Below are 24,602 nucleotides of genomic sequence, written 5' to 3' on the forward strand. Positions count from 1 at the left end.
CAAACCGGGGGGGCGTGGCCTGGGCTGAGGGGAGGGGCTGGGGCAGGCAGAGGAGGGCGGGGTCTGAGCCCCGGGGGGCGGGGTCTGAGCCCGAGCCGTGCGCGGTGTGTCCGGGCGTGACGCCAGTGCGCACGCGCAGTGAGGGCGAGCGCCGCCAAGATGTCGGGCCCGGGGCTGGTGGCCGGGGACGTGGTGGTGGATGCGCTGCCCTACTTCGACCAGGGCTACGAGGCCCCGGGCGTGCGGGAGGCGGTGCGTGCGGGGCCGGGGTGGCTGCGGGGAGGGGCCGGGGCGGCGGGCGGGCCGCTCGCCTGACGCCCCGTGTGCTTTAGGCCGCGGCGCTGGTGGAGGAAGAGACGCGGCGGTACCGGCCGACCAAGAACTACCTCAGCTACCTGCCCGCACACGACTACAGCGCCTTCGAGGTGAGCTGAGGCGGCCTAGCAGCTCCCAGAGCCCAGCCCAGCGCCTCCCCGTACCCCGAGCGGGCTCCCACGCCCCCGTAGCCCGCTTGTCCTAGTCCGTAACCTGGCTGTGACAGTCCCGGCCTGTCCCCGTCCTTCCCCGCACACCCGTCTGCTGTGCCCGCCGCTGTACCCACAGAATCACCAGGTTGGAAGAGACCTTCAAGATCTTCGAGTCCAACCCATACCCTAATACCTCAACTAAACCATGGGACCGTATCCACTCTTTTTTAAAACGCATGCAGGGATGGTGACCCCACTACCTCCCCAGGCAGACCATTCCAGTATTTTATCACTCTTTCCGGGAAGAACTTTTCCCTAACGTCCAACCTGAATTTCCCTTGGCGCAGCTTAAGGCTGTGTCCTCTCGTTCTGTTAGTTGCTGCCTACCCTCCCCACCCCGCATCCCGCTGTGTCTCCGCCCGTGCCCCGGCTGTCTCTCCCCCGTTACCCGTTTGTGCCTTGTCCCCGTCCTCCCCAGACAAACCCCGCTTGTGTCGCCCCCTGTTCCCCACCTGGCCCTCACCGCTGCCTTTCCGCAGACTGAGATCATGCGGAACGAGTTTGAGCGCCTGGCGGCCCGGCAGCCCTTGGAGCTGCTTAGTATGAAGAGGTGAGTGGGGCTGGCCTGGGCAGTGCCCGGCCCAGGTGAGCCGTGCCCAGGTGAGCTGTGCCCTAGGTGAGCTGTGCCCTTTATAGGTACGAGCTGCCCGCCCCCTCTTCTGGGCAGAAGAACGACATCACGGCGTGGCAGGAGTGTGTGAACAATTCCATGGCACAGCTGGAGCACCAGGCTGTGCGCATTGAGAACCTGGAGCTCATGTCCCAGCATGGCTGCAACGCCTGGAAGGTGTACAATGAGTAAGGCCTCAGCTGCTCTGCTCAACACCAAGTTCTCTGTTGAATTTCTGTGTATTTATTGTATGTAAATCCAGTGGGGAATCTTTAGAATGTAGCCTGGAATAGATTAACCTCTGTGAGAGAGCTGTGAGTCAAAGAGGAGGCTGATCTTAAAGCTGTCTCTGTGACCAAGGACAGCATGTGTTTTAATACATCTCAGTCTTGAATGTTGTTGGTTATTGTTGATGACAGTGGGTGTTAATTAAGACTAGTGATAGCCTATGAAAGAATAACTCAGTGGTGGAAATGAGGATGAGTTACTACAGATCCTGGGTTTAGTCTGGAGTCATAATAAAGCTGCTGCAAAAGCCAAGAAAAGTTTGTAGAGTATGGCTGCAGGAAGCACTGGGGCTTATTCAGACAGAGAATGTTAATGTCCACTTTTGAGAAGGGTTAGCTGAGCCTTAGATAAAAGAGTAGGCCAAAGGAATGCCAAACGTAGCTCAGAGAGAAGGCAGAGGGTTCCTGAGCTCAGGAGAAGGGAAGCAGGTGAAGAATCTGCTGGCTGGGACAAGGTATTTGGGTTGCAGGGGCTTGTTGAATCCTTAACTCTGAGAAGTTAAGTGACAGGTGAAATGATTTAGCTGATTAGGCTGATTTAGCACTTGTGTGTTTTTAATGCTTTGCTTGCATTTTGTCATCAGGCACCTGGTTCATATGATAGAACAAGCCCAGAAAGAGCTTCAGAAATTGAGGTGGGTCATTCTTATTTATATTTTTGTACTGAAATTGGAAGTGAACCTTTCTCTCCCCCCAAGCTGTACAAAGGAAGATGTATGTGCTGGCTGCTGCCATGGTCACAGGGAAAAAGACCCAGTTAAAACAATTATTAAGAAATGTGACCTTGCCCTTCCCAAGCAGTTACACTCATCATGTCTGTTCTTTTCAAAATTCTGTGTTTGGTTTGTTCGAACTTCTGCTCTGGATTTGTGGAATCCTCCCTGAAATGTAGTAGTGCTTTCCTTTCACTGCTGATATTTTAATGTGCAGTTGTGTCTGTAGGGACATTGTCCCTGAAGCTGGGTTTGGCCCTTTATTTATCTCAGGGTTCTCTGTGAGCCCTGTACTGGGATTTGTTCATCTGGATGTTGTCATTACAGTCCTGGCTACACAAATGTTCTCTGGCAGTACTTCTAGGGATTGAGTGTACTTGGAAATTAGCAACAGGTACTGCAGATGCTAAAAAAACAAGGAAATAAAAATACATCTTTTTCTCCCCAGGAAAAACATTCAAGACCTTAACTGGCAGAGGAAGAACATGCAGCTCACAGCTGGGGCTAAGCTGCGAGAGATGGAATCCACGTGAGTATTGGCATTCTCTATTAACCCCTTCACAGGTTTCTCCATTTTTTGAAATTTACTTGAAATTCTTCTTCCACTGGAAATTGAGTGATCCTTTGGTGCTGCTGTAGGATACTGTTGCTTTGCAGAAAGTGTTTTAAAGTATTTATAGTTTGGTTACATATTATATTTATTGAGGTTGAGTGATCAACACATGGGAACAGGATATATTTATTAGCTGCTTCAAACTTCCTAAATTGTCTTAAAACACTTATTTGTCTCAATATTGGCAGTTAGTGGATGAGTCTAGTCTTGTATCTTTTGTGTTTTCAGGTTTAAGAGGGTTAAAAATTTCTCATTGTCACTTTGGTTGTTCAAATGACCATTGATGTCAACTGAGGATATCATGTGTTAAGAGAAATACTGCTTTATTTGACATTTATACTTGCTTTGGAGCAATGGTTGTCTTTGATTTTAAACCAGAGGACTGTTAAATAACACATAAAGGCTCTTTTTATTTCTTTTCCCTTCCAGGTGGGTCTCTCTTGTCAGTAAAAATTACGAGATTGAACGAACTATAGTGCAGCTGGAAAATGAGATTTCACAAATCAAGCAGCAGCATGGGGAAGCAAACAAGGAGAATATCCAGCAAGACTTTCAGTGACTTAATCCTGACTTGTCTTAATGCAGCATGTGTTAAAAACTACAAACCAGACACTTAGGAGATGCTGTGTCTGTAGACACCTCTAGTTGCAGTTGTGTGAGGTGGTAAAAGGGTATTTCCATCGTTTCTTTTCCTTGTTTTAAATTCTAGGAGGAGGTAGGGTGGACTCAAAACATCCTGTTTAAATGTATTAGAGGCACTATTAAATGTACTGTGAATTGTTTCACTTTTTATATACTTAAAGCAGGAGCTTGTGTTGTTGTGTTTCCCCCTACGCCTTTAATAAATCCTGTTTTGCTATTTGTCTGGTTTCTGCTTCATGTCCAAAGCCCGGGAGCTGTGGAGGAGGTGGCTGGGCCAGGTGGACCCCCAGAATTCTCTGCAGGGGCAGTGTGGGGAAATGGGACTTTGGGGTGGGGAAGTCTACAGTTCTCACAGAGGGGGCTCTGCTGCCACCTCCTGCACTGTTCCTCATCCCAGGGCATTATTCCTGATCTTGCTCCTGCACTGTTCCCTGTCCCCATGCACTGACTTCCATCCCCATGCACTGCTTTGTGCCCCAGTGCCCTTTTCCCTGTGCCAGTGGGCCATTTCCCATCTCGCTGCTCTGTTCACCATCTTGCTGTGTTATTCCCAGTCCAGGTCTGCTATTTCCTCTCTTGGTGCCCTGTTTTCCATGCCGGTCCATCATCCCTATCCCAGTGCATTATTCCCCATCCTGGTGCCCTATTCCCCTTCCCCGTGGGTATTCCCTATACCAATGAGTTGTTCCTTAGCCCGGTGCCCTATTCCACCCCCATTGGCGCATTAGTCCCTGTCCCCATGGGTTATTCCCCTTCCCGGGCCGTTATTCCCCAGCCGAATGGGTATTCCCCATCCCGATGGATTTCCCCCGTCTTCATGCCTTATTCGCCGGTGGGTTATTCCCCTCCCTGATGCGTTTTTCCCCTCCCCCATTGGTTATTTCCCAGGCTGTGTGAGTCATTTCCCGTTAGGAAGGGTTATTCCCCACCCCGGTGCGTTATTCCCCGTCCCGATGGGATATTCCCCAGGCCAGTGCGTAATTCCCCAGCCTGGTGTGCTATTCCCTACTTCCAGTGCGTTATTCCCCAGCTCGGTGCTCTGTTCTCGCTGCTCTATACACGGTGCTCTCTTCTCCATCCCCATTCCCGTTCCCGGCGCGCGTTCCCGGGGGGCGTGGCCACGCCCCAACTGCTGCCGTCCATTGGCTGGGCGGCCGCCAGCACCGCCCAATAGACTCTTAGCCCTTGGCCCAGTGACCGCCCAGAGCCCCGCCTCTCCGTGACGTCACGACCCGGCCTCCCGGCCCAACCGTTGCCGCGGGAGCGCGCGCGCGCGGCGCCGGTCCCGCCCGGTGACGCGGTGACGCGGAGCGTGCGCGGAGCGGGGTCGGGTTCAAAGGAGGAAACATGGCGGAAAACAAAGGAGGCGGCGGCGGTGGGGACGCGGCCACCGAGGCCGCGCCGGGCAGCGGCGGCGGCCCGGAGCCTCCCGCCGGCTCGCCGTCCACCGCCGTGCCGCCCGAGGAGCGCGAGAGCCCCGGGGCGGCGGCGGCGGAGCGCGGCGGCGCCGAGGCCGAGGCCGAGGCGGCGGCGGGGCCCGGTGCGGCAGCGGGGCCCGGCCCCAGCCCAGTGCCGCCGCTGACACCCGCGGCGCCGGGGCCGTTCTCGCTGCTAGACACGTGTGCGGTGTGCGCGCAGAGCCTGCAGAGCCGGCGGGAGGCCGAGCCCAAGCTGCTGCCCTGCCTTCACTCCTTCTGCCGCCGCTGCCTGCCCGAGCCCGAGCGCCAGCTCAGCGTGCCCGTGCCCGGCGGCGCCAACGGCGACGTGCAGCAAGGTGAGCGCGGCGAGCGCGGGGCTCTCCGGTACGTCCCGCCGGGAGCGGCCCGCCCGCCCCGTAGCGCGGGGCTCGCCCGGGCCCGCCCGGGCTCTCTCGGGAGCGCGCGGCCGTTGCGGGCCCGAGCCGCGGTGCTGCGGGAGGGCACAGGCGGCCGGGGCCGGGGCAGTTGTTGGGATGAGCAGTGCGGACGGAGTCCTGAGGGTGTCTGTCGCAGGAAGGAGGGACACGGACCTGGTGGAGCGGGCGCCGAGTTGGTCAGAAGGATGGAGCAACTGTGCTGTGAGGAAGGCTGAGGGGACTGGGATTGTTCAGCCTGGAGAAGCTCTAGGGAGACCCTAAAGCCGCTTCCGCTTCTAAAGACAGTCTGTAATAAAAATGGGGACGGACTTTTTAGCAGCACCTGTTGCGATAGGACTGGAGATAATGGTTTTAAACTGGAGCTAGATCGGTTTAGATTAAGTATAAACAAAAAATGTTTACCGTGAGGGTGTTAAAACACCGGAACAAATTGCTCAGGGAGGTAGTGGAAACATTCAGTGTCAGGCTGGACCAGGCTCTGAGCATCTAAGCCGTCTAAGATGTCCCTACTCGTGGCAGGTGGGTTGGACTAATGACCTTTAAAGGCTCTTTCTAACCCCAGATATTCTGTCATTCTCTCCTGTCTGTTTTGTTTCGGCTTTCAGGGGTGGCGCAGCGAAAGCGAGTCAGGAAGGGGGTGGGCAGCTCGTTTCTACAGCGCTGGGGTAAAACGTGTCTAATTAAATTCAGATGTTCTGTTGTTGCAGTATTGCCTGCCCAGGTGGGAACGCTGTGTGCACTGCACCTGCTTTCCTGTGCGCTGAGATAAAGCCTTGCAGTACTGTTTGTCACCTGTACCCAGGGGCTCTGCCTGGACAGAACTTGTGCTAGGGAACCGGAGTACGCTGCTCCTTCCATGTGTTCTTATCAGAATCACAGCTTGGGGTTAATTTTTCATTTCTAATATGTGTTCAGGGATGGAATTGAAAAGCTTCTGGAGCTTTAGATGGGGTGACTCATGTGCTGTGGTATACAGACCAAAGTAGGGCCCTGCTAAGTGGTTTTGCAGGTCCTAAATGGGCTCTATGGTCAGGGAGACCTTGTTTGGTGACACCTTTGCACTCAAACCTTCCATGTGTTCCCCAGTGAAGGAATTAACCTGGCATGGTAGAGATTTTTTCATCCAGACTGTTCAGAAGTTCATCTGGGACGTGCTCTTAGAAAGTTCATCAGTTTTAAGAAGATGATGTATTAAATACAGTTTGACAATGCACTCAGTAAAGCACTCAGATGATCTTGTGATCTGTGCTTTTAAATTCCAGGTTCTACATTTTGTGTAATATCATAGAGTGTCAGAGTGGTTTGGTTTGGAGGGGACTTTAAAGCTCATCCAGTGCCACCCCTGCCCTGGACAGGGACACCTTCCACTATCCCAGGTGGCTCCAAGCCCCATCCAACCTGGCCTTGGGCACTTCCAGGGATCCAGGGGCAGCCACAGCTGCTCGGGGCACCTGTGCCAGGGCCTCCCACCCTCACAGGGCAGTGATACGCCAGTGACATACACAGAACCCAGGAAGCAGGGTTTATTTTATTAGAAATTAGCAGGATTATCTGAGTCCTGCTGTGTCTGTAGGATACAGGTGTGAGAACCACTGTGTACAAGCTGGAGTATCACTTCCTGTTGTACACGTTTTAAGAATGCTTGTTGGTGTGCTTTGATGTAGAGTTCATGTTTGGACTGTTGCAGTAAAAAAGTTTTAGATGGAGCAAGGTATAGGGGACTGGAGCATCTTCCTTGTGAGGAGAGACTGTAGGGCTGGGCCTGGTTTGTCTGGAGAAGGGAAGACTGAGAAGGGATCCCATCAATCCGTATGAATATATCCAGGGTGAGTCAGAGGATGGTGTGAGACTATTCAGTGGTGCCCAGGGCAGGACAAGGAGCAATGGCCATAAATTATAACACAAGAAGTTCCACCTGAATGAGAAGGAAATTTTTTCTGTGGAGGGTGGCAGCTGCCCAGGGAGAGGGTGGAGTCTCCCTCTCTGGACACATTCCAAACCCACCTGGACACATTCCTGTGTCACCTGCTCCAGTTGACCCGGCCTCAGCAGGGGTTGGACTGGAGGTGCCTTCCAACTCTAGCTGTTGCGGGAGTGTCCTGCAGGGCTGTGTGATCCAGCTGTGGATCCAGCTGTGGTGGCACCTCAGCCTGCACAAGGACAGGAACTGGCAGCAGCTCAGCTGAGGATGGGCCATGAAGAAGCATTTTTGTGGGCAGCTCTCTGCACCTTGGGAGTAGAATCAGCTGTGTGGCACAGGAGATGGTAACCAGTAAATCAGATAGAAAATGGACATTCTGAGCCTCCTGAGGAGCAGCACAGTGCTTAGTCACGCAGGTTCCTTCCCTGTTTTGGTAGTCACAAAGTGTGAAGTGTTACTTCCACTTCTCCTGATTCTCAAGTCTCCTTCATGATGAGCAGATGTTTTTTCATGAAGGAAGAATTAAACAGAAGTGGTACCTGTAGCTGTACCTGAGGCAGGTTGCACTTTATTACAGTTTTACACTTCTGGGTGGTGTGCCTGCTATCTTTCAGCATCTCTTCACACAGACCAGAGAAGTACAAGTGATATTTTCCTTGTTGCGTTCTTAGTTTCAGAGTTTGCTCAGTGAGAACTGTCAGGACTTAAAACAGTAGATACATGTATTTATTGAGTAAAAACTGTGGAAATGGAATGTGAGCTTGGTGCTTGCAGAGCAGTTCTTTGAGTGACAGCTCCTTTCCTGGAGAGAGCAGTGAGGATGCTGGAGACAGTGGTGTTGGGTCTGGATCAGCATCTCTGCTCCTGCCAGGCTCCCACTCCCTTCAGAACCACTCCTAAAGAAAGCAGAAGAATCATTGCAATTCCTAAAAGTTAGAGAACCCCTGACTAAAGCTTAAAAGAATGATCAGAAGTTGTGGTTTGCTGTATGAAAAACAAATACTTGGTAGGTTCATACTTGTTTTGTTGGTGAAAGATGTTTATTTTGCTGTTGCATTTATGTGAGGAAAAAAATAGAAGATTCTTGTTTTATATATTTAACATGAAACAAATTAGTAATAAATAAACAAATTAAACATTTGTTTAACATGAAAAGTAGCATCTCATATTCAGTTTAATGTCTTAATTGGTTACAGGAATGTGCATTTTATTTGGTGGATAGATGATTTTGTAGTGTTTCGTAGTGTTTGTTTCAGCTGTCCAGCTCCTCCTTTCAGATTGAATAGGTTACAAGAAAATGCCTGCATTTGTATCACAGTATTCTGAAAAAAAAACCCAGCTGATTTCTAAGTTAGAGATTTTAGACTGTAACAGATTCTGTAAAACAACTTTTCCTGCACCCATGGCTGCTCCTGCTCCTGGAGGAGAGGTTTTTTTGTGGTTTCACTGCCTGGATGAGATATTTACAATCTGTCTTAAGAAGATTATCTCAATAGAGAGAGCGTGGGGCTCTCCCAGCTCCTTGGGAATGTCATAATTACGATTAAGCTGAAAAACGAGCTGAAAAACTTCCGCAGTTGGCTGTGTGTGTAAACTGAGGAACAACACATTTAGTACCCAGAGCTGTGATATTTGGTATCATAAATAGGTTTGATATGCTGAATTCAGCTCCTGTACCCAGTGTTGTATTAATCACACTTAAAGTTTCTGGTTTTTTAATTTGCTGTGAAAGGAGGACATAAAAGGTGTGATGTGTGTGAGGATGTGACATGTCCCTTACATGTTACGTGAGTTTGGTGGTAGTTACTGTATTTTCAGTCTAGAAGAATTAAAATTCCTGCGTCAAATAAGGCTGTTTAAGCTGTGTAAATGCAGCATCTTAAGTTTTATCAAACTGGATGTGAGTAAACATCACCTGGACTCACTTGATTCTTTACTTTTCTCCTGTGTTAATAAGTGAGGCTCATGAATATATGTTGGAGCCCAGCATGAGTCCTGGAAAACTCAATTCAATTCATATTCTGGACTTATTAAAAATCTTACTTAAAAAACCCTTAAATTTCAGTCTAAATTAATAGTGTATTGTAAAATATTTCCGTCTGAGAACATAAAGGCACATGTTATTTTTATAAGAATATCTGTGGCAGCTGTAAATTTTTTTTCTTACTAAATATAATGTGCTGTCAGTTCAGTGTGTGATAATTACAATATAATCAAGGATTGTTCAATAAACAAAAAGCTGAGTTAAGAGTGGACCTTGAAAACAGTTAATTATTTTTAATGTATTTTTATTCTGACAACTTTCAATCTGATAGCGTTCCCTTGACCTGTGAGGGTTTGTTTCAAGGTCTAATCACTGAAATTAGAGCAGGGTTTTGATGTATGGCTGTGCAGAAATATGCTTGGACCCTTGCAGCACTGAGAGAAATAACTATTATGCACAAGGAATAACCACTATTGGAGTTCTCACCCAATAAATGGTACCTGGCAGAGATTCATTCCTGAGAGAGCTGATTCCCTGCCAAGCCTGAACCCAGAACGGAAGCTGGAGTTACTGGATTGCACAAGTGCTTGCAAATATTTCCTGAACTGGGAAGCTTCCTTGTCATTTTAACAGTGTAAACATCTGACAGGACTTTAATTATCTTACAGTCACTCCGTACTTCTGGGGAGAATCAGGCTGGTACTGCCACCCAACCCAAGTCTGTTGTGGAGCCAGATGTCTCCAGTGATGCTGCTTGCTCGACAGAAATTGGGTTTTGGGAGGTTGATTGTCAGGGGATGATGTGATAGGGTTTTAGGCTTGTGCTCACTGATGTCTCCCATGTATCAGCAGAATTTGAAGCCATTCCTTGGCACAAATGTGGTTGGAGTGGTGCATCAGGTGGGGTGGCAGGGCCAGGTGTGTCCAGCCGCACCCCTGGCCCAGAGCCGGTCTGGTAAGAGGTGACAGGAGCTTCCTCAGAGCCTGGTCCAGGTGTGTGCTGGCTGTGGGATGAGCAGTGTTGGCCCATGCTCCTTGGGCCATGGGGATAGCAATTCCTTTATGCCTTTATTGCTTTAATCCTTTACTCCTGCTTGCCCTGTCCATGGTTTTGCTGTCCTGCCCTTGGCTCACACCGCTGCGTTTGCCCCACTTTGGGAGTCTGTCCTGTACTGGGAACCCTGTGCTGGCGCAGTGGGTCTCCTGGAGTGCTGAAGAGGAAGAGGGATGGCTATCCTTGTCCTGCTGGTGCAGCCTGGACACACTGCCCTCTCGTGAAAGACGTGCTGTTGGCTCCTGTTCAACTCGGTGTCCATAACACACTTTAAACATTAATATTAGGGAATTAAGTGGGGTCAAAGTTACTTCTTTATCCTCATGTTTTCATGGTTTCAGTGCTCAGAATGTTACGAAACAAGTAAAAAATTGATAAAGATTTTTGTGCTACACATCAGGGCTGCTCTTAAAGGAGCTGGATCATAGGAAAATAGGAATTTCAGTATGTAAGTAGAGGTGTTTAGGAGCACAAGTGTTTGAGGTCAATGTTTGATTAAACTTTGAATTTATAAAGTTGAACTACAGTGTCATGATGGAGAGAATCTGTTGGGTGCTGCTGAGGTGCAAAGTGATTTTTTGATCTCGTACATCATGTGCATGCTCTGCTCTCCCTTGTTTGTGTCCATGAGCTCATCAGATCATGCTGTCCTCATTCAGATCAATAACTCTTTTAATTATTCCATTATTACTTTTTGTTTTGTGTGAGATTTCAGTGAGATTGGGTTGGGCTGTTATGTGTTTATTTTAAGCTGATTAAAGTCAGCTTAGACTTGAAGCCAACAAGTGAATGTGGAGCCCTCAGTGTGGTGCTTCTTATAAAAGTTCCTTATTTTGCTTTAGCTCCTTTGGTGGTTTTAGGCAGTAGATAAGTTTCCATGGCTTCTTTTGTGTTCCCCTTTCCTTTCACCCCACATCCCCCTTGTCTCCCAGGGCTGGAGGCTCCCAGGAGGCTTCTGTAGTGTTGGTAAACAAAACCTAAAAAAACAGATTAGAGGATGGTTGTAGGTGGGTTTGGTGGGGGAACAGGTTCATTCTTACTGGCTCAGGAAGCCTTGTTGTTGTAGAGCTGGTCTCTGAAACATCTGAGGGAATTCCAGAAGGAAATGCCCAGAAGGGTGGGTAGGGAGCAAAGAAGATGCAGAAAATTCCAGGTTTTTTTCTTGTGCAAAAGCAATGGGTATGAGTTGAACACACTGATTCCTGAATATGAAGCTGGAGTGGGGACAGTAGCCAAAGAGTTGGCATGAGCTTTCACTGGAGTGTCTCTGTTTTGATCCTACAAGACTGTAAATACAGAGAAATCCACCTTTCCCCTTCCTTCGCTGTAGCTCTCAAGCATCTTTGAAATTTGGCAGTATTTTAGTATCCTTGGAATTGATATGTCTGCCTGGAGAAAGCAATTCTAAGCAGATTTTTAATATATGTTTTATTGAAACTAGTTCAAAATGAAACCTGTTGAAAAAATTACCTGTTTTGAGATGCATTCAGAGGAACTTCACTGGGAAGTGTTAAATATATGAGTTTAAATATATAAGAGTTCTGAGTTACAATTAAGAAAAATACTTGTGTTGCATGTTTAGGTGTGAATTGGGAGCAGCAGATTAAAAAGCATCTTCCTCTTGAAATCTGGAGGTTTTTGCAGTGTTCCATAGTGATTTGCTGCTGGATTGTGATGCAGGGTTTTTAGCAGTCTTTCTGTTTTTAGGAAAACAAAATCAACTTTCCTCCTCAGTTTACTTTGGTTTTGTGCTTTCTGCCATGCTTTGATGTCTGGTTTAGTTCAGTGTGCTTTATCTACACCATAAGCACTTAAAAGGATTACAGAGATGCTGCTCTCATTAGTGTTCTTACCGTCTTTGGCAAATCAGGAGGTCTGATGTGCAGTGTAGGATGTGCTGCAGTTGTATAACTGTCAGGGAAATCTGTGTGCTGGCATCTCCCTGCTCGGCCTGGACCTTCTGGTCTGCTGGTGAGAGCAGGTCCTGGCGTCAGCAGGAGCTGCCAGCAGAGCTGGAGCCTCCAGGAAGGTTCTTGTTGTGTCCTTGGTTTCACTGTCACGGTGATCTGGGCTCCCACTGGGGCAGGAACAGTCCTTCCCAGGACACGGATCATTCTTGGGATGTGCCAGATTCCCATTTCCATGGTGTGGGCTCTGTCCCAGCTCCCATCAGTGTGCTGGGGAGAGCTGCTCCCAGGGGTATGTTCCTGTAGTTCTTACGGATCCATCCCTGACCGCACTCCTGTGTTTCTGTCGGTGCTTTGTGTTGGTCCTCAGCTCCAGAAAGTCTCTGTCTGTCTCAGGAGACTCCATGGGAGTGTGGCACAAGAAATCTGGGAGCCTCATTCCTCCCTGAATCGTGGGCTGGGGGCTCTGGCAGGGAGGAATGGCTCAGGTGAGAAGATGAAACCCCTCTCCCTTTGAGCGGGGTTGGCAGTGCCAGGCAGGCTTTTCCTGCCTGCTGGACTGGAGACTCGTAGTCCAAATTTCCAGATAGGAAACTATTTCTGCTTCTCCCTTCAGTCAGCTTTAGGCAGGATGTAAGGAAAAACAAAACTCCATTTGGGCTGAGCGTTGTGTGTCGCAACAGATGGGGGACAAGGAATTGTGTATGATTGGAAATTTCTGCTGTTCTGCAGAAGCGTGGGAGCAAAAGCAGAATCTGATCCAAACTTCATCATTAATTTGGAATAGGACATAAGGGAGGGGGAAATGCAGTGCAGAGGACTGTGTTTTTAGAGTGCTGTGGAAGAGGAGTAATGAGTGTTTGTCCTCATGGTTGTTACAGGTCTTACACACTTGAGGTGTGTGATAGAAACAAGTGGGAAAATGGGCAGTGTGGATCCTTTAATGTACAATTAAAGAAGCTTGGAAGCCCACTCTTGTTATTTGCAGCTCTTATAAAATAGTTCATCGTTTCCTCTGGCCTTACAAGTCTAAAAGATGATTCTGAATTTCTTCATGGAAGTATTGATATCTGCAGAAGCATCTGTGGGTGGCTGAAGTTTGTAGGGTGCTGAATTGTTCTTTTTTCAGGACCTGAAGCATAACTGTGTTCCTGCAGTTAATACTGAGGGCAGGATTTTGGTGACAGCATTCTGGAAGGCACAAAGGAACTGCTGCACAAAGTGTTTTGGACCCTCAGTGCAGGGTTTCACATGGTGTGGTCAGAACTTCTTGAGAGAAACTTCCCTTTTCTTTTTGCTTCAGTGCTGCTCTTGTCCTCTGGAGCAACGATTTACAGCTCAAAAACAATATGAAGCCATCTCTGAGGACATAGGAAACCTTGATGGTAATAATTGGGCTTGAGGGAGATCATAAACCAGTCTGACCTTCATAATTTGTATGAATGTGTCTAATTCTAGTTCAGCTGTGATTTGCAGAATAGGTTTGATCTTTAAACAGTAATTTTGACTATGTGCTAATGCTTTTGGGAAAGTAGAGTTACAGTGGGAATGTTTGTACCAGGGCTAATGTGTTTCATTTGTTTGATGCAGAAAAACAACGTAGTAAGTTCTGCTGGAGTGTAAATGGGATGATACTTTTATATTTACTTTTATTTTCTTATATAAGTTTTTTAAACATTGAAACTGACAGTGAAAACTTGTTTTTCTCAGAGATTAGTTTGTGGTAAAATACAGTCTCACTAAGGTTTTGCTATAAACTTTGTTAGCTCACAAATCATCTCAAGTTTTGACAGCTAAGAATTTCTTTTTTCTATGTAAATGCTGTTTCAATGTGATTTTCTCTACTTTTCTCTCTTGCCTCACAAAATTAGCCACATCTGTATATTTTCAGTACATTCAGTTTCTAGTACAAATAGTGCTGCAGCAATTTATTTTTTATTAGATTAAAAGACCAGGATATTAGATGTTTAGTGGCTCTCATATTATTGGAAAGCTACTGCTGCAAATAAAGGTGTTGAGATATGGAAAAGGTGTGTAATGTGCTAAATGAGAATTACAAGGCCTTGTCTTTGGGTTTTGATCTCTTGAAGTGTGTGCAGGTTTTATTTGAATGGAAGTGCAAAAATTTGGTTTTGGACTGTGAGAGCAGGACCTGCCCATCCCCTGTGTCCTCTGACAGGGGCAGTGGACAAGGTGGAATTACCCCTGGCCAGAATCCAGCCTGTGGGCTCTCACTTGGATCAAAAAGCATGATTTTATTGAAGCTTTCATTGGTTACTTTAAAACCAACACAAAAGTTGCCTTGCAGGAAGGTGTTTTCATCTATAGGATTTGACTTGCTGTTGTCTAGAGATTACAAACCTTGAGCTTCTTCTGTTTTGTTGTTCTCCTGAAATATTTTGGACCCAAGGTAGGACTAAAAATTGAGTTTAGGTTAGGTTTGGTTTGGATGTAGTAGTTTTAATGGTAAATATCTGAAATTTTTGTTCTGTGAGTATATACACTTCAGCTGGTATTCCCTAAAGAATTTTGTCTCTCAGTTGTAAGCAAACCTCAAAGTTCAGCATATGAAGAAGGTTTCACTGTGTGTGAAAGCTCTTGTACATGTAGCTGCTGCAGTACTGGTTATTTTTCATATCCTGCTCTTGAGATCTGTTTGATTTGGTGAGACAGGGAATTTTTAGTTGGATTATTGTTGCTCTGCAGTGAATCTCCTGTGTTCTGAAGCCATCATTAATTTTAGCACTTGAAAAAATTAATACTACTCCACTACTAATGTAATTAATCTCCCTGAAATAAGGCCTGCTGTCCTAATTGAATATCCACAAAGGAGCTGAGCATCATTTAATTACACTCCTCAAAGTTGTTTTAGTGTATAAAAATACTCAATGACTTGGAAAGCTTCTTGAAGATTATATTCTCAATAAATTATATAGGAATTTGATTTAAGATCAAATGACGCTTCTTTGAAGTGTGAGCCACTACCTAAGTTATAAATAGCTTTTCAAACCTTTACGGGGGTTGTTCATAGACATCTTTAAATGTCATTTTTGTTCATGTAGTAACTTCTTTGCAGCTCTGCTGAGGATTTAAAACTAATTTAGTGATTAAAAAGGATAACAAAACAGGATGCTGGTATTGTATTGTTTCATCTGATCTCATGGAAATAGATTATATTAGAAATCTTCCTGGTCTGCCTGGGAGAGCACTGAGACATGATACTGCCATGGTGTTTTCAGGAACATCACTAAAATCACCCCAGCTACCTGGGCACAGCGTCTTAATGGTTGTCTTGAGACAGGCTGTTCTAAAAAATAATTAAAAACCAAATGTCTTGAGTTTCATAATCTAAAATAAACAGAAGAAAAAATTAAATATTCGCTTGGGGAGAAGAAATTACTTGGCTAAAAAATGGGATTTTTTGGGAAGAAATAAGTAGGAAAAAAAGTATGATGTAGAAATTATCCCACCTAGCTGGGGGATCCTTTTCTGTAGAGATTTGTGGCGGTTTTTTGGGATTAGTTGAGGGAGTATATTTTGGGGTGAAACCTGTTCTACAGCGGCAATGGCTGGCTTTTAATGACAATGTCAACTGTGGAATCCTTTACCCAGGTGAAACGAGGAGTGTGCTTTGTGTTCTGTGCTCCTGGGCACGTTGATTTGTGAGTTTTGTTGCCCTAAAGGTCTGTGGGCTGCTGTGTTTTGCAGTGGGGGTGATCCGGTGCCCAATCTGCCGCCAGGAGTGCCGGCAGATTGACCTGGTGGACAACTACTTTGTGAAGGACACCTCAGAGAGCCCCAGCAGCTCCGACGAGAAGTCAGAACAGGTAGGGACCTCCCTGCCTGCCCAGCCTCTGATTTCTGGGGCTGTCAGTGCTCCCCAGTACAATTCTGGTGCCTTTTCCCCAACCCTCCTCTGATTTCTGGGACATCAGTGCTCCCCAGAACATTCTGGTGCCCTTTCCCCTGCCCTGCTCTGCTCTCTGGTCCTGTCAGTGCTCCCCAGAACAATCCTGATGCTGTTTCCCCAGCCCTTTCTGCTCTCTGGGGCTCTCAGTGCTCCCCAGGACCATTCTGGTGGCTTTTCACCTGCAGGTGTGTACCAGCTGCGAGGACAATGCCAGTGCCGTGGGTTTCTGTGTGGAATGTGGGGAATGGCTGTGTAAGACCTGCATAGAAGCTCACCAGCGAGTAAAGTTTACTAAAGATCACATGATCAGGAAAAAAGAGGATGTGTCATCAGGTGAGTGTTGGGTGTCACTTTGTCCTGCATGTTCCAAGAGCCTTTTCTCATTATATGTTGAAAGAGAGGGGGAGGATGATAGAGATAGCAACCAACTCTGTGTCTTTCCCCCAGGATTTGGGAAAAACACAGTAAAAAGTTACCAGTTCAAAATTAGCAGCCATAATAATAGAATAACAGAATTTATGACAGATATATATATATTTAGTGATACTTTGTGTAGATTGATGTCCAATGCCTTTGGAAAGTATTTAGATTCATTCTTAATTATCTTTCTGTTTAGTAGAACAAGTAACTAAATGGAGGGGTTGGAATCTGGAGAGCAGTGGCATATTGATAGTCTTATCCATTGTCCAAGAAAATTACACATTTTGCTGCATTTTGTTATAAGAAGCAATTTTTGTTCTCCCTGTAGAAATGTATATATAAGTTTATAGTTGCCATCAATATATGGTGTTACTTTGTATTGATATTGTTGAGAAAATGTAGAATTTTAATCCATTTTATGTTTAATCTCTCAGTGAGCAAAATTTAATACATGAAATGTGTGTGTAGGGTTTGTTTAGGTGTGCAGCCTTATTAGAAGTAACTGTTGTTTGATCATATAACATTTGTAGCCTATTGAGATAATGTGGAAAATCATCTCAGAACAGGTCCAGGCTATCTGGGTTTTCTCATGTATAGCCTGTTAAGGTAATGTGGGAAATGTTCTCCAAAAAGGTCCAGGGTATCTGATTTTAGCTTAGAAAATTCTACTTGTAAATGGGTTAAAAGTTCTTATTTGAAGACTTGTAGGTTCTCCACAGTCTGTGTCTGAAGAATGATCATACTGAGGAAGAGAATTCTTGACACTTTGCTCTCTTCATTTAAATTAATTTAAAATTAATTAAAATCTTCATAATTGTTTTGTTGTATCATTTCAAAGGAACAAATCTGAAAATGGTGTAATAGTTAAAAAGTTTGCTGTTTGAGCTTAGTTCTTTCAGACACGGATCTCATTTCATTTGCTCTATCAAATAAACATCATTTTGGAGAGGCTTCTCTTTATGTCTTAATGAATAACTTTAATAAGAAATATTATCCATTTAAGATTAAATGCATTAAGCCTCATAGATGAGAAACCCTTAAATTCAATCAAATTATAGGGACTGAGAAAGAATTACTGCTGTTTTTACAAGGAATGCTAAACTGTGACTCTCAATGTGATATTACAGCTCAGCTTTCCCTTTGATACCTGCTGGGAAGGGGCTGGAAAGTGACTGTTCCAATAAAATGAACTTTCTATCAGAAATGTTGTTCATTGTGATTGTGGGGAAGGGCTGGTCATTGTGGTTTTTTCTTCTTAAACACGAAGATGTGCCCTGGAGATTTTAAATTTCTCTCAGTGAGTGGCAGCTGTAGGTTCATCAGCTCTTTCTTTATGATAACTTGCATGATATAACCAGCTTCAGAAATGTTAGAGTGAGGGAAATGTTCATGTTTTAAACCTTACCTGCTGTATCTTCCAAAGGCTGCTTTCCTCTTTGCTAAACTCAAAATATCTTCAGAACACGGTGCAGCACTTTTTTTAGTAAACCCAGAACTATTTTTTTGCCATGACTTGTTATTTGGGGGTATAAGTAACTCTTAACACAGGCAACATTTGCTTTGCAGTTCCCACTTCAGTTGTGTTTGACTAAATGTGGTGTTTGAAGGGATAACCTAGAAAACCCCATGGGGCCAAAAATAAAAAGGTTTGACCCATCCTTCAGCGTGTCAGAGGTGAAATTGTATGGAATTAAATCTCTATGAGCACATATGCATGGTGCTGCTGTTTGTGTGCAGTCTTACAGGGCCTTTTGGGTGCTCATGAGAAAAGAGGAATTTCTCCTTGAATGAATAAAGTGAAAACAGCTATTAACCACTGGCACAGTAAATCAGAGTCATGAAGGTTGCAAAAGACCTCTGAGATCATCAAGTCCAACCCCTGACCTGATGTACTCACAGTAACTGCAGCATGAGAACAGACCTGGAGGTGCCTTTGCAAGTTCTTGGTTGTTACTGGAAGTTAGTTGTTTTGCTCTTCAGATTGTCTAAATTTTCTTTTAAAATGCACAAATGGTTTGTTTTTAAAAACAGAGGCCGTGGGAGCATCTGGTCAACGTCCTGTTTTCTGCCCTGTCCACAAACAAGAGCAGTTAAAACTTTTCTGTGAAACCTGTGACAGGCTGACATGCAGAGACTGTCAGTTATTGGAACACAAAGAACACAGGTACAAATATTCCCATGTCTTAACTCCTGTGGTGTGCTGTCTCAGAGGATGAAGTGGCATTGATGTGAGCTGCTTGTGTTGGAAATTCTGCTGTGTTTAGTCCTTGTTGGACTGAAACCATCCCTTGCAAAGGAGAACTTGAGTGAGTGATGAAAACTTGGTCAGTTGGTTGAGCTTTGTCAAGTGTCTTAAGATCAGAACCAAACAAAGATGGGCTGAGAAGGTTTGGTGTGATTCAGGTGTTAATTTGCTTGGCAGTTCCCAGGACTGTCACTGTGTTTGGGATTTGAGTGGAAATTCCTGCAGCCCTGAACCCCGGGTGCTGTAAAAGAAGCAAAAGTGATGGAGTGAGTCATGGGTGAGGTAATTTTCTGAAAGGGCTTATTTGATTGTGCAACAGTCTTTAAGGGAATTTCATAAAGGAAAGTCTAAATTTTGCTTCTTACATTGGTATATTCTTCTAGTGCAGAGAGGAAAAATTGTTTGGGCTTAGTTGGTTAAAAGTTGCCTCATTCCAAATAAAAAGAAATGTTGGATTTGCCTGCGCTAGAAAAAGAGTTGGAACTCCTTTAAGACACATTCTGAGTTTCTGCTCTTTAGCAGCTGTCAAGTAGTTGTTTGAATGTCTGAACAAATATTTTTCAGTGTTATAAGTGAGAATCTGGAGATAGCACATTTATCAACCACTGCACCACTGCTTTTCCTTAACTCTTCTCTGTAAAGGTGTAATATTGAATTCAGAGGTGTTTTTTTCAGAACAGTGATTATTCTCAGACTGCTACAGTGGCCTGTGGAGAACTTTTACTTTTGAAATTATTCTTATTAAAGCATTAACACCCTCAAATATTCCTGCTGTGTTCTTTCATAGGCTTGATCATAAGCATCCTGGATGACTCTCTGATCACAAAGGGTGCTCTCCTTGATATATTCGCTAACTTGGTTTCTTTGCATCTGTTTTATGCATGTTGCTAATAGATTAACAGATGGCTCTTGTCTTACCTACCTGTGCTCTTCCAGAAAGAGAATTCATTGTTATTAATGTGCTTTTTTTTTTTCAGAATAATATTTCCATATGGTTCTGTGTGCAGGTGTGAATTACAGATGATTAAGGCACTGCTTTGTCTGCCTGAAGTACAGCTGAGATTTTGTGGAGAATCATGCCAAGTGGAGATAGAATTGATTTTAATCCCCTGTTTTCTTCTTACCTGAAATCCTAACAGTTTACACCAAAGGAGGGGAATCAGCATTTCAGTAGCTCCATGGTCCAGTGTTCAGAGTTTCAGTCATAGAGTTCCAGAATGGTTTGGGGTTGGAAGGGACCTTAAAGATCATCCAGTTTCACCCTTGTAATGGGCAGGGATTGCTAGGGATTCTGTAGAAAGCTGACAATTCTTTTAGCAGCCTATGTGATTCCTCTAATTTGGGTAATTTCCAGTCCACACACTTGGGAAGCTGGAAGTACAATACTGAAAAAAGAAAAGAATTTCGGCTTTAGCATGAGCTACAGCAAAATTTTAGCAGCACGAGCTGAATGTAGATATTTCATTTCTCCTTCAAGTGAAAATATGAGTTTGAACTTAATGAAAATCATTTCAGAAAATCAGCAGTTCCCAAATATTTCAAATTTTGCTGTCTTTGGGCCTTAGGAATTCTACTTTTTAGTATTATACTATCTAAAATCTCATGCTGCTGTCTGTCTGCAAGAACTTTAGACTGTTCTTAGAAAGAGCAAAATTCCAGCATTGAGACTGAAGAATCTGGATTCTTAGAGTTCAGACTTGTCTGTTTCTGGTACAAACTGAATTAACAGGAGCAGAGTTGTTTTTGTTGTGAATGATGTTCTTTATCTGAGTCCAGTTATCATGGTTGTGAGTCATTTAAATAATAAAACTGTCTTGCTGTGAGTTTGATGACAATCCAGACAGTCTTTTCGTGTTGGATTGTAATGTTCTGGATTTTGACAGAAAACAACACTATTGTCTTCTTCCTTTTCTTTGGGAGATGGTGTAAGTTGTTTCTAATGCACTTTATAGAATGCTTCATTAATTGCAGGAATTTTCTGCCAATCTGAATATTGGGAGAACATTGCCAAGGTGTTCTGGGACCTTAAGTTTTCCCTGTTCTTAACAAATTACATTTCAGAAGCATGAAGTTTATTTATTGCAAAGACAAGGCTTAGCAAGTGACTGTTAGGAATCCTGGATCTTGAGCAGTTGATCAGAAAACATGGAAATTCATGGAGCTGCTTTAATTCCCCTTTTCCATTTTTAGCAGAGGCATTTTGCTTCTGTGGCATTCTTAATTCCAAAATTTTAGGAAAAGGCACCTAATCCTGTTTTTTTCCCTCAGTGTTGGTACTTACTCTCTTTTCAGATGAAGTAATGGAAAGTACTGTGTTCTTCACTTGGAAGTATTAGAGGTGGAAAAAACTTGAAGTTTTTTAATAGAGAAATTTTCTTCAGATTAAACTAATGCAGTCAAATATGAACAGTGTCATCTCAGCTGAAAAACTGGGAAATTTGGGATAGTTTAGGGTTGTTGGGGTTTTTTTGGGGAATCCTTTAATGTGTGTTTAAGCTATTGGTGCATTTTCCTCATCAAACTCTGAGGTTCCTGTTCCATAGCCTGCTATGCTGGGAAACAACGCAGTGCATCTCTGTGTGGTTGGAATTGGTAATTCCCACAGAGGTTTGGTCTCCTGGCCAGTAGCAAAGGACTTTATCAGCATTTAAACATTTTGCACACTGGTCAGACTATGCAGAGTCTAGTTTTTCTCAGTGTTTTGTCGTATTTTTTTCAAAATTTCATGGCTTTATACCTAAACTGGGAACCCTGAGTTTCAGCCCACTGCCCCTTGGTAATCAGTGTCTTCTCTTGCCTGTTGAAAAGGTACCAGTTCCTGGAAGAAGCTTTTCAGAACCAGAAGGGTGCAATTGAGAACCTGTTGGCCAAACTTCTTGAGAAGAAGAATTATGTAAATTTTGCAGCTGCCCAAGTTCAAAATAGGTGAGTTGCCCAAAATGATCAGCTATTTCACTGGCTTTTTAATGAATCACAGTAAGATGAATGATGGGACTGGAATAATACATTTGAGTTAATTATATATCTTAATTATTATTCATAATGATTATTTTCCCACCTACAAGACTCTGCATGTCTTGGAAGTTGTTACAACAAATGTTAAAGGTTGTCTTTAGTGACAACTTTGAATAGAACCAAAGATGTGCCATATTTCTTACATTTTGGGGATGGGGGAGAAAAAGAAGTAAAAAAGGCAAGAAAACCCATCCTATGGTTTCTTCTAAGTTAGCTCTAGGTGACAGAAAGGTTGAAATGTTAAAGTATTTTTATGTTCCTTATGAACACCTCTGACAACTGTGTAACAAAAACTTGGTGTGAATTTGAATAGGAAATTGTGGTTGGTTGTGGGGTTTTGATAGGGTTTTTTTTTTAGGTAGCTTCACTTAAGATTTCCAGGGTTATCTGAAATTCGGCGTCATGTTAAATACTGAATATAGAGGCAGAGGGAGCACGTGATCTCTGGTGGCTTTGCACCCACTTGGGTGACGTGGTTGTGCTGCAGCTCAGGGAATTCCACCATGATTCTCAGTGGTTTTGTGAGCCTTTGCAGCTTTTAGGTCATTTGCAAACTGACACATCAGTTGGGGGTGGAAAGTACGAGGGCAGGAGGAGGATGTGCAACGCGGATAGAAAGAGAAGTTCTGCAAATTTTTAACTCCTTGTGATGCCATCTACATTTAAAAAAAAAAGCACTGTACAGGAGGAAGAACATACAGCATGACAGAGGCAAATGTGTGAAGAGGGAAGTAATAAAAATTACTTTTTTTTGGTATTTTTATGTGCTGATTTTCCATGGAAGTCTTTGAAAGGTCCCAAAATACAACACTATTGTGAAGCATACAATTTTTACACACTTGAAGAGACAGAAGTGCAGTCACATAGGCAGTAATTAAATTAAAAGCTCAAGAAATATCACAAAACATTCTCTGATGGGAATTCCAGGCCAGGAATGGGTGATGCACATATGAGTAACAAATTGTAAGGGGGGAGGTTTTTTGCCCAAGAGTTTCTGGCTTCAGTGAATTTCTGCAGCATGGGATTGAGTTGTGTCAAGATCTCAATTTTCTGCTGAGCCAAATGGCTGGTGCAGGTGAGGCAATTCATTACACTGCTTTGCTGGTGTGTAGGACACAAAATCCATCATCGTAAAAACTTCAGGGAATGGGAAAAAGAAAGTTATTGCAATCTTGTTGCCAGTGTTGGCAGATGGTACAAAGTCACCATCATCTGTGATGGTGGAACTTGGAAGTGTTGAAGGAACAGCTCTGCTGGAATAACTGTTGGGTACCAAAGCTAAGGTGGATGCCATGGATTTAATGAAGGGTTGGTGGGGTGTTTTTTGGAGTGGGAGACCAGGTTGTCATGAAAAACCACATGTGTCCCAGGTGCCTGTCTTGGTTTGAAAAGACTGCTAAGGAAGGCAGGGATATCCCTTAAAATGGAAAAATATAACCCCCACCCCCCCTTCTGAATTATTATAATCTTGAAATTAAAGGTCTGTCAGGCAAAGATATGGGAATAGGAATAACAGTGCTTTACTAGGAAAATTAAAATTAAAATGCAGTAGTACAAGAAAAAAACAAACAAAAGGAAAACAACAGAGTACAGCCTGACACTCTGTTGGGCAGAGTGCTGGAAGCAGTCCCATTAAATGGTGGCTGCAGTCCTGGGATGGCAGATGTGGTTCTGTTGGAGCAGTGATCTTGTAGATGGGTGTAGTTTTCCTCTGAAGGTCCAGTGGTGGTGAAATGGGTTCGGTCTCCTCTGGGAGTCCAGTGGAGAAAGGCTGACTGTGGTGCTCTAAATCCCAGATTATATCCAGGTAGGAATCCTTGGCTCCTCCCACTGGGTGGAGCATCTCACAATGGGATGATGGAATTGTATCAGTCATGCAGTGAGGCTCAACGGCCCATTAACAGAAGAGATCCTCCTGCAGGGAGGATGGGTCATGGAAGAGATAAAGAACTCTGTCCCACCTGGTTTTGAAATGGTAATAGAATACAGACTTTAGGTTGCATCCTGTATTGCAACCCAAGACAGTGCTTTAAGGGGCTTTGACCTCAGCATGTTCATCATCAGACAGTGAGTGTTGGTCCTGTGGCTGAGTGACATCAGATCCTTCATCTGGCAGCAAAAAAGCTCTTAAAAAAAGGACAACTTACATCTTCCATTGGCTCACGGCTAAGGTTCTGCAGCAATGTAATCTCATTAGATTAAGGATCAAATAAATCCAGAATTTCCTTGAGTTTAAGAAACACTATTTCAAATTCTGTGGGCAGAGCTCAAGATGATTTGCTTGAATCTGAAGAAGCTGCAAATGCACTAAAACTGAGGAAGAATGGCAGTGATGAAGAGGGTACAAAAATCTGACAGCCAGTAGTAGTAAAGCACAAGAGAATAATCTAGACTAATACCAGGCACATCATTAGTGAAGTGTTTATGTCTTTATTGTGTATTAATTACAGGTCTGTAGTAACTTTTTTGTTGCAAGGGAGGAATTAATTTGAAATTCAAGGTTGATTTCTTTTCTGGTTAATATAAATTATCTTAAAAGTTTAAAGCATCAGATATAAATTTTTCATAGTGAGTGACAGAATTTGGATATAAATGTGTAAATGTACATACAGACACATGTGGTTGTGGCTGGTTATTTCTCTATATTTCTCTATATAAAGTATGTAAACTACAAGGACTTTCATATACTTGACGTAAAACTAGTTGTGAATTTGCATTTGGCAGTGAAGTGTAAAATGCCTGACAATGCACTGCTTTTTTTGTTATTGTTTTTTAGGATAAAAGAAGTAAATGAAACCAACAAACGAGTAGAACAGGAAATCAAAGTGGCTATATTCACCCTCATCAATGAAATCAATAAAAAGGGAAAATCTCTCCTACAGCACCTTGAGGTACACTT

General features: G+C 44.3%; 2 protein-coding genes across 2 annotated transcripts in view; both read left to right on the forward strand.

Annotated features, from left to right (window-relative positions):
• The first annotated feature begins 115 nt into the window (after window positions 1-115).
• Window positions 116-3,611, forward strand: BCAS2 (BCAS2 pre-mRNA processing factor). Its single transcript, XM_015650369.1, has 7 exons — window positions 116-252; window positions 333-425; window positions 1,007-1,077; window positions 1,164-1,325; window positions 2,009-2,059; window positions 2,586-2,666; window positions 3,180-3,611. The coding sequence occupies exons 1-7, from the start codon at window positions 160-162 to the stop codon at window positions 3,307-3,309; spliced, it is 681 nt and encodes a 226-aa protein (XP_015505855.1). The 5' UTR covers window positions 116-159; the 3' UTR covers window positions 3,310-3,611.
• A 1,097-nt stretch (window positions 3,612-4,708) lies between these two features.
• Window positions 4,709-24,602, forward strand: part of TRIM33 (tripartite motif containing 33) — a 39,143-nt gene continuing 19,249 nt past the window's right edge. The window contains exons 1-6 of the mRNA XM_015650734.2: window positions 4,709-5,166; window positions 15,822-15,940; window positions 16,209-16,356; window positions 18,475-18,607; window positions 21,497-21,613; window positions 24,480-24,594. Of these exons, the coding sequence (XP_015506220.1) occupies window positions 4,740-5,166; window positions 15,822-15,940; window positions 16,209-16,356; window positions 18,475-18,607; window positions 21,497-21,613; window positions 24,480-24,594 (1,059 nt within the window). The 5' untranslated portion in view covers window positions 4,709-4,739. The remainder of the gene's footprint in view (window positions 5,167-15,821; window positions 15,941-16,208; window positions 16,357-18,474; window positions 18,608-21,496; window positions 21,614-24,479; window positions 24,595-24,602) is intronic.

Source organism: Parus major, chromosome 26 (assembly GCF_001522545.3).
Source record: "Parus major isolate Abel chromosome 26, Parus_major1.1, whole genome shotgun sequence".
Classification (NCBI taxonomy): domain Eukaryota; kingdom Metazoa; phylum Chordata; class Aves; order Passeriformes; family Paridae; genus Parus; species Parus major.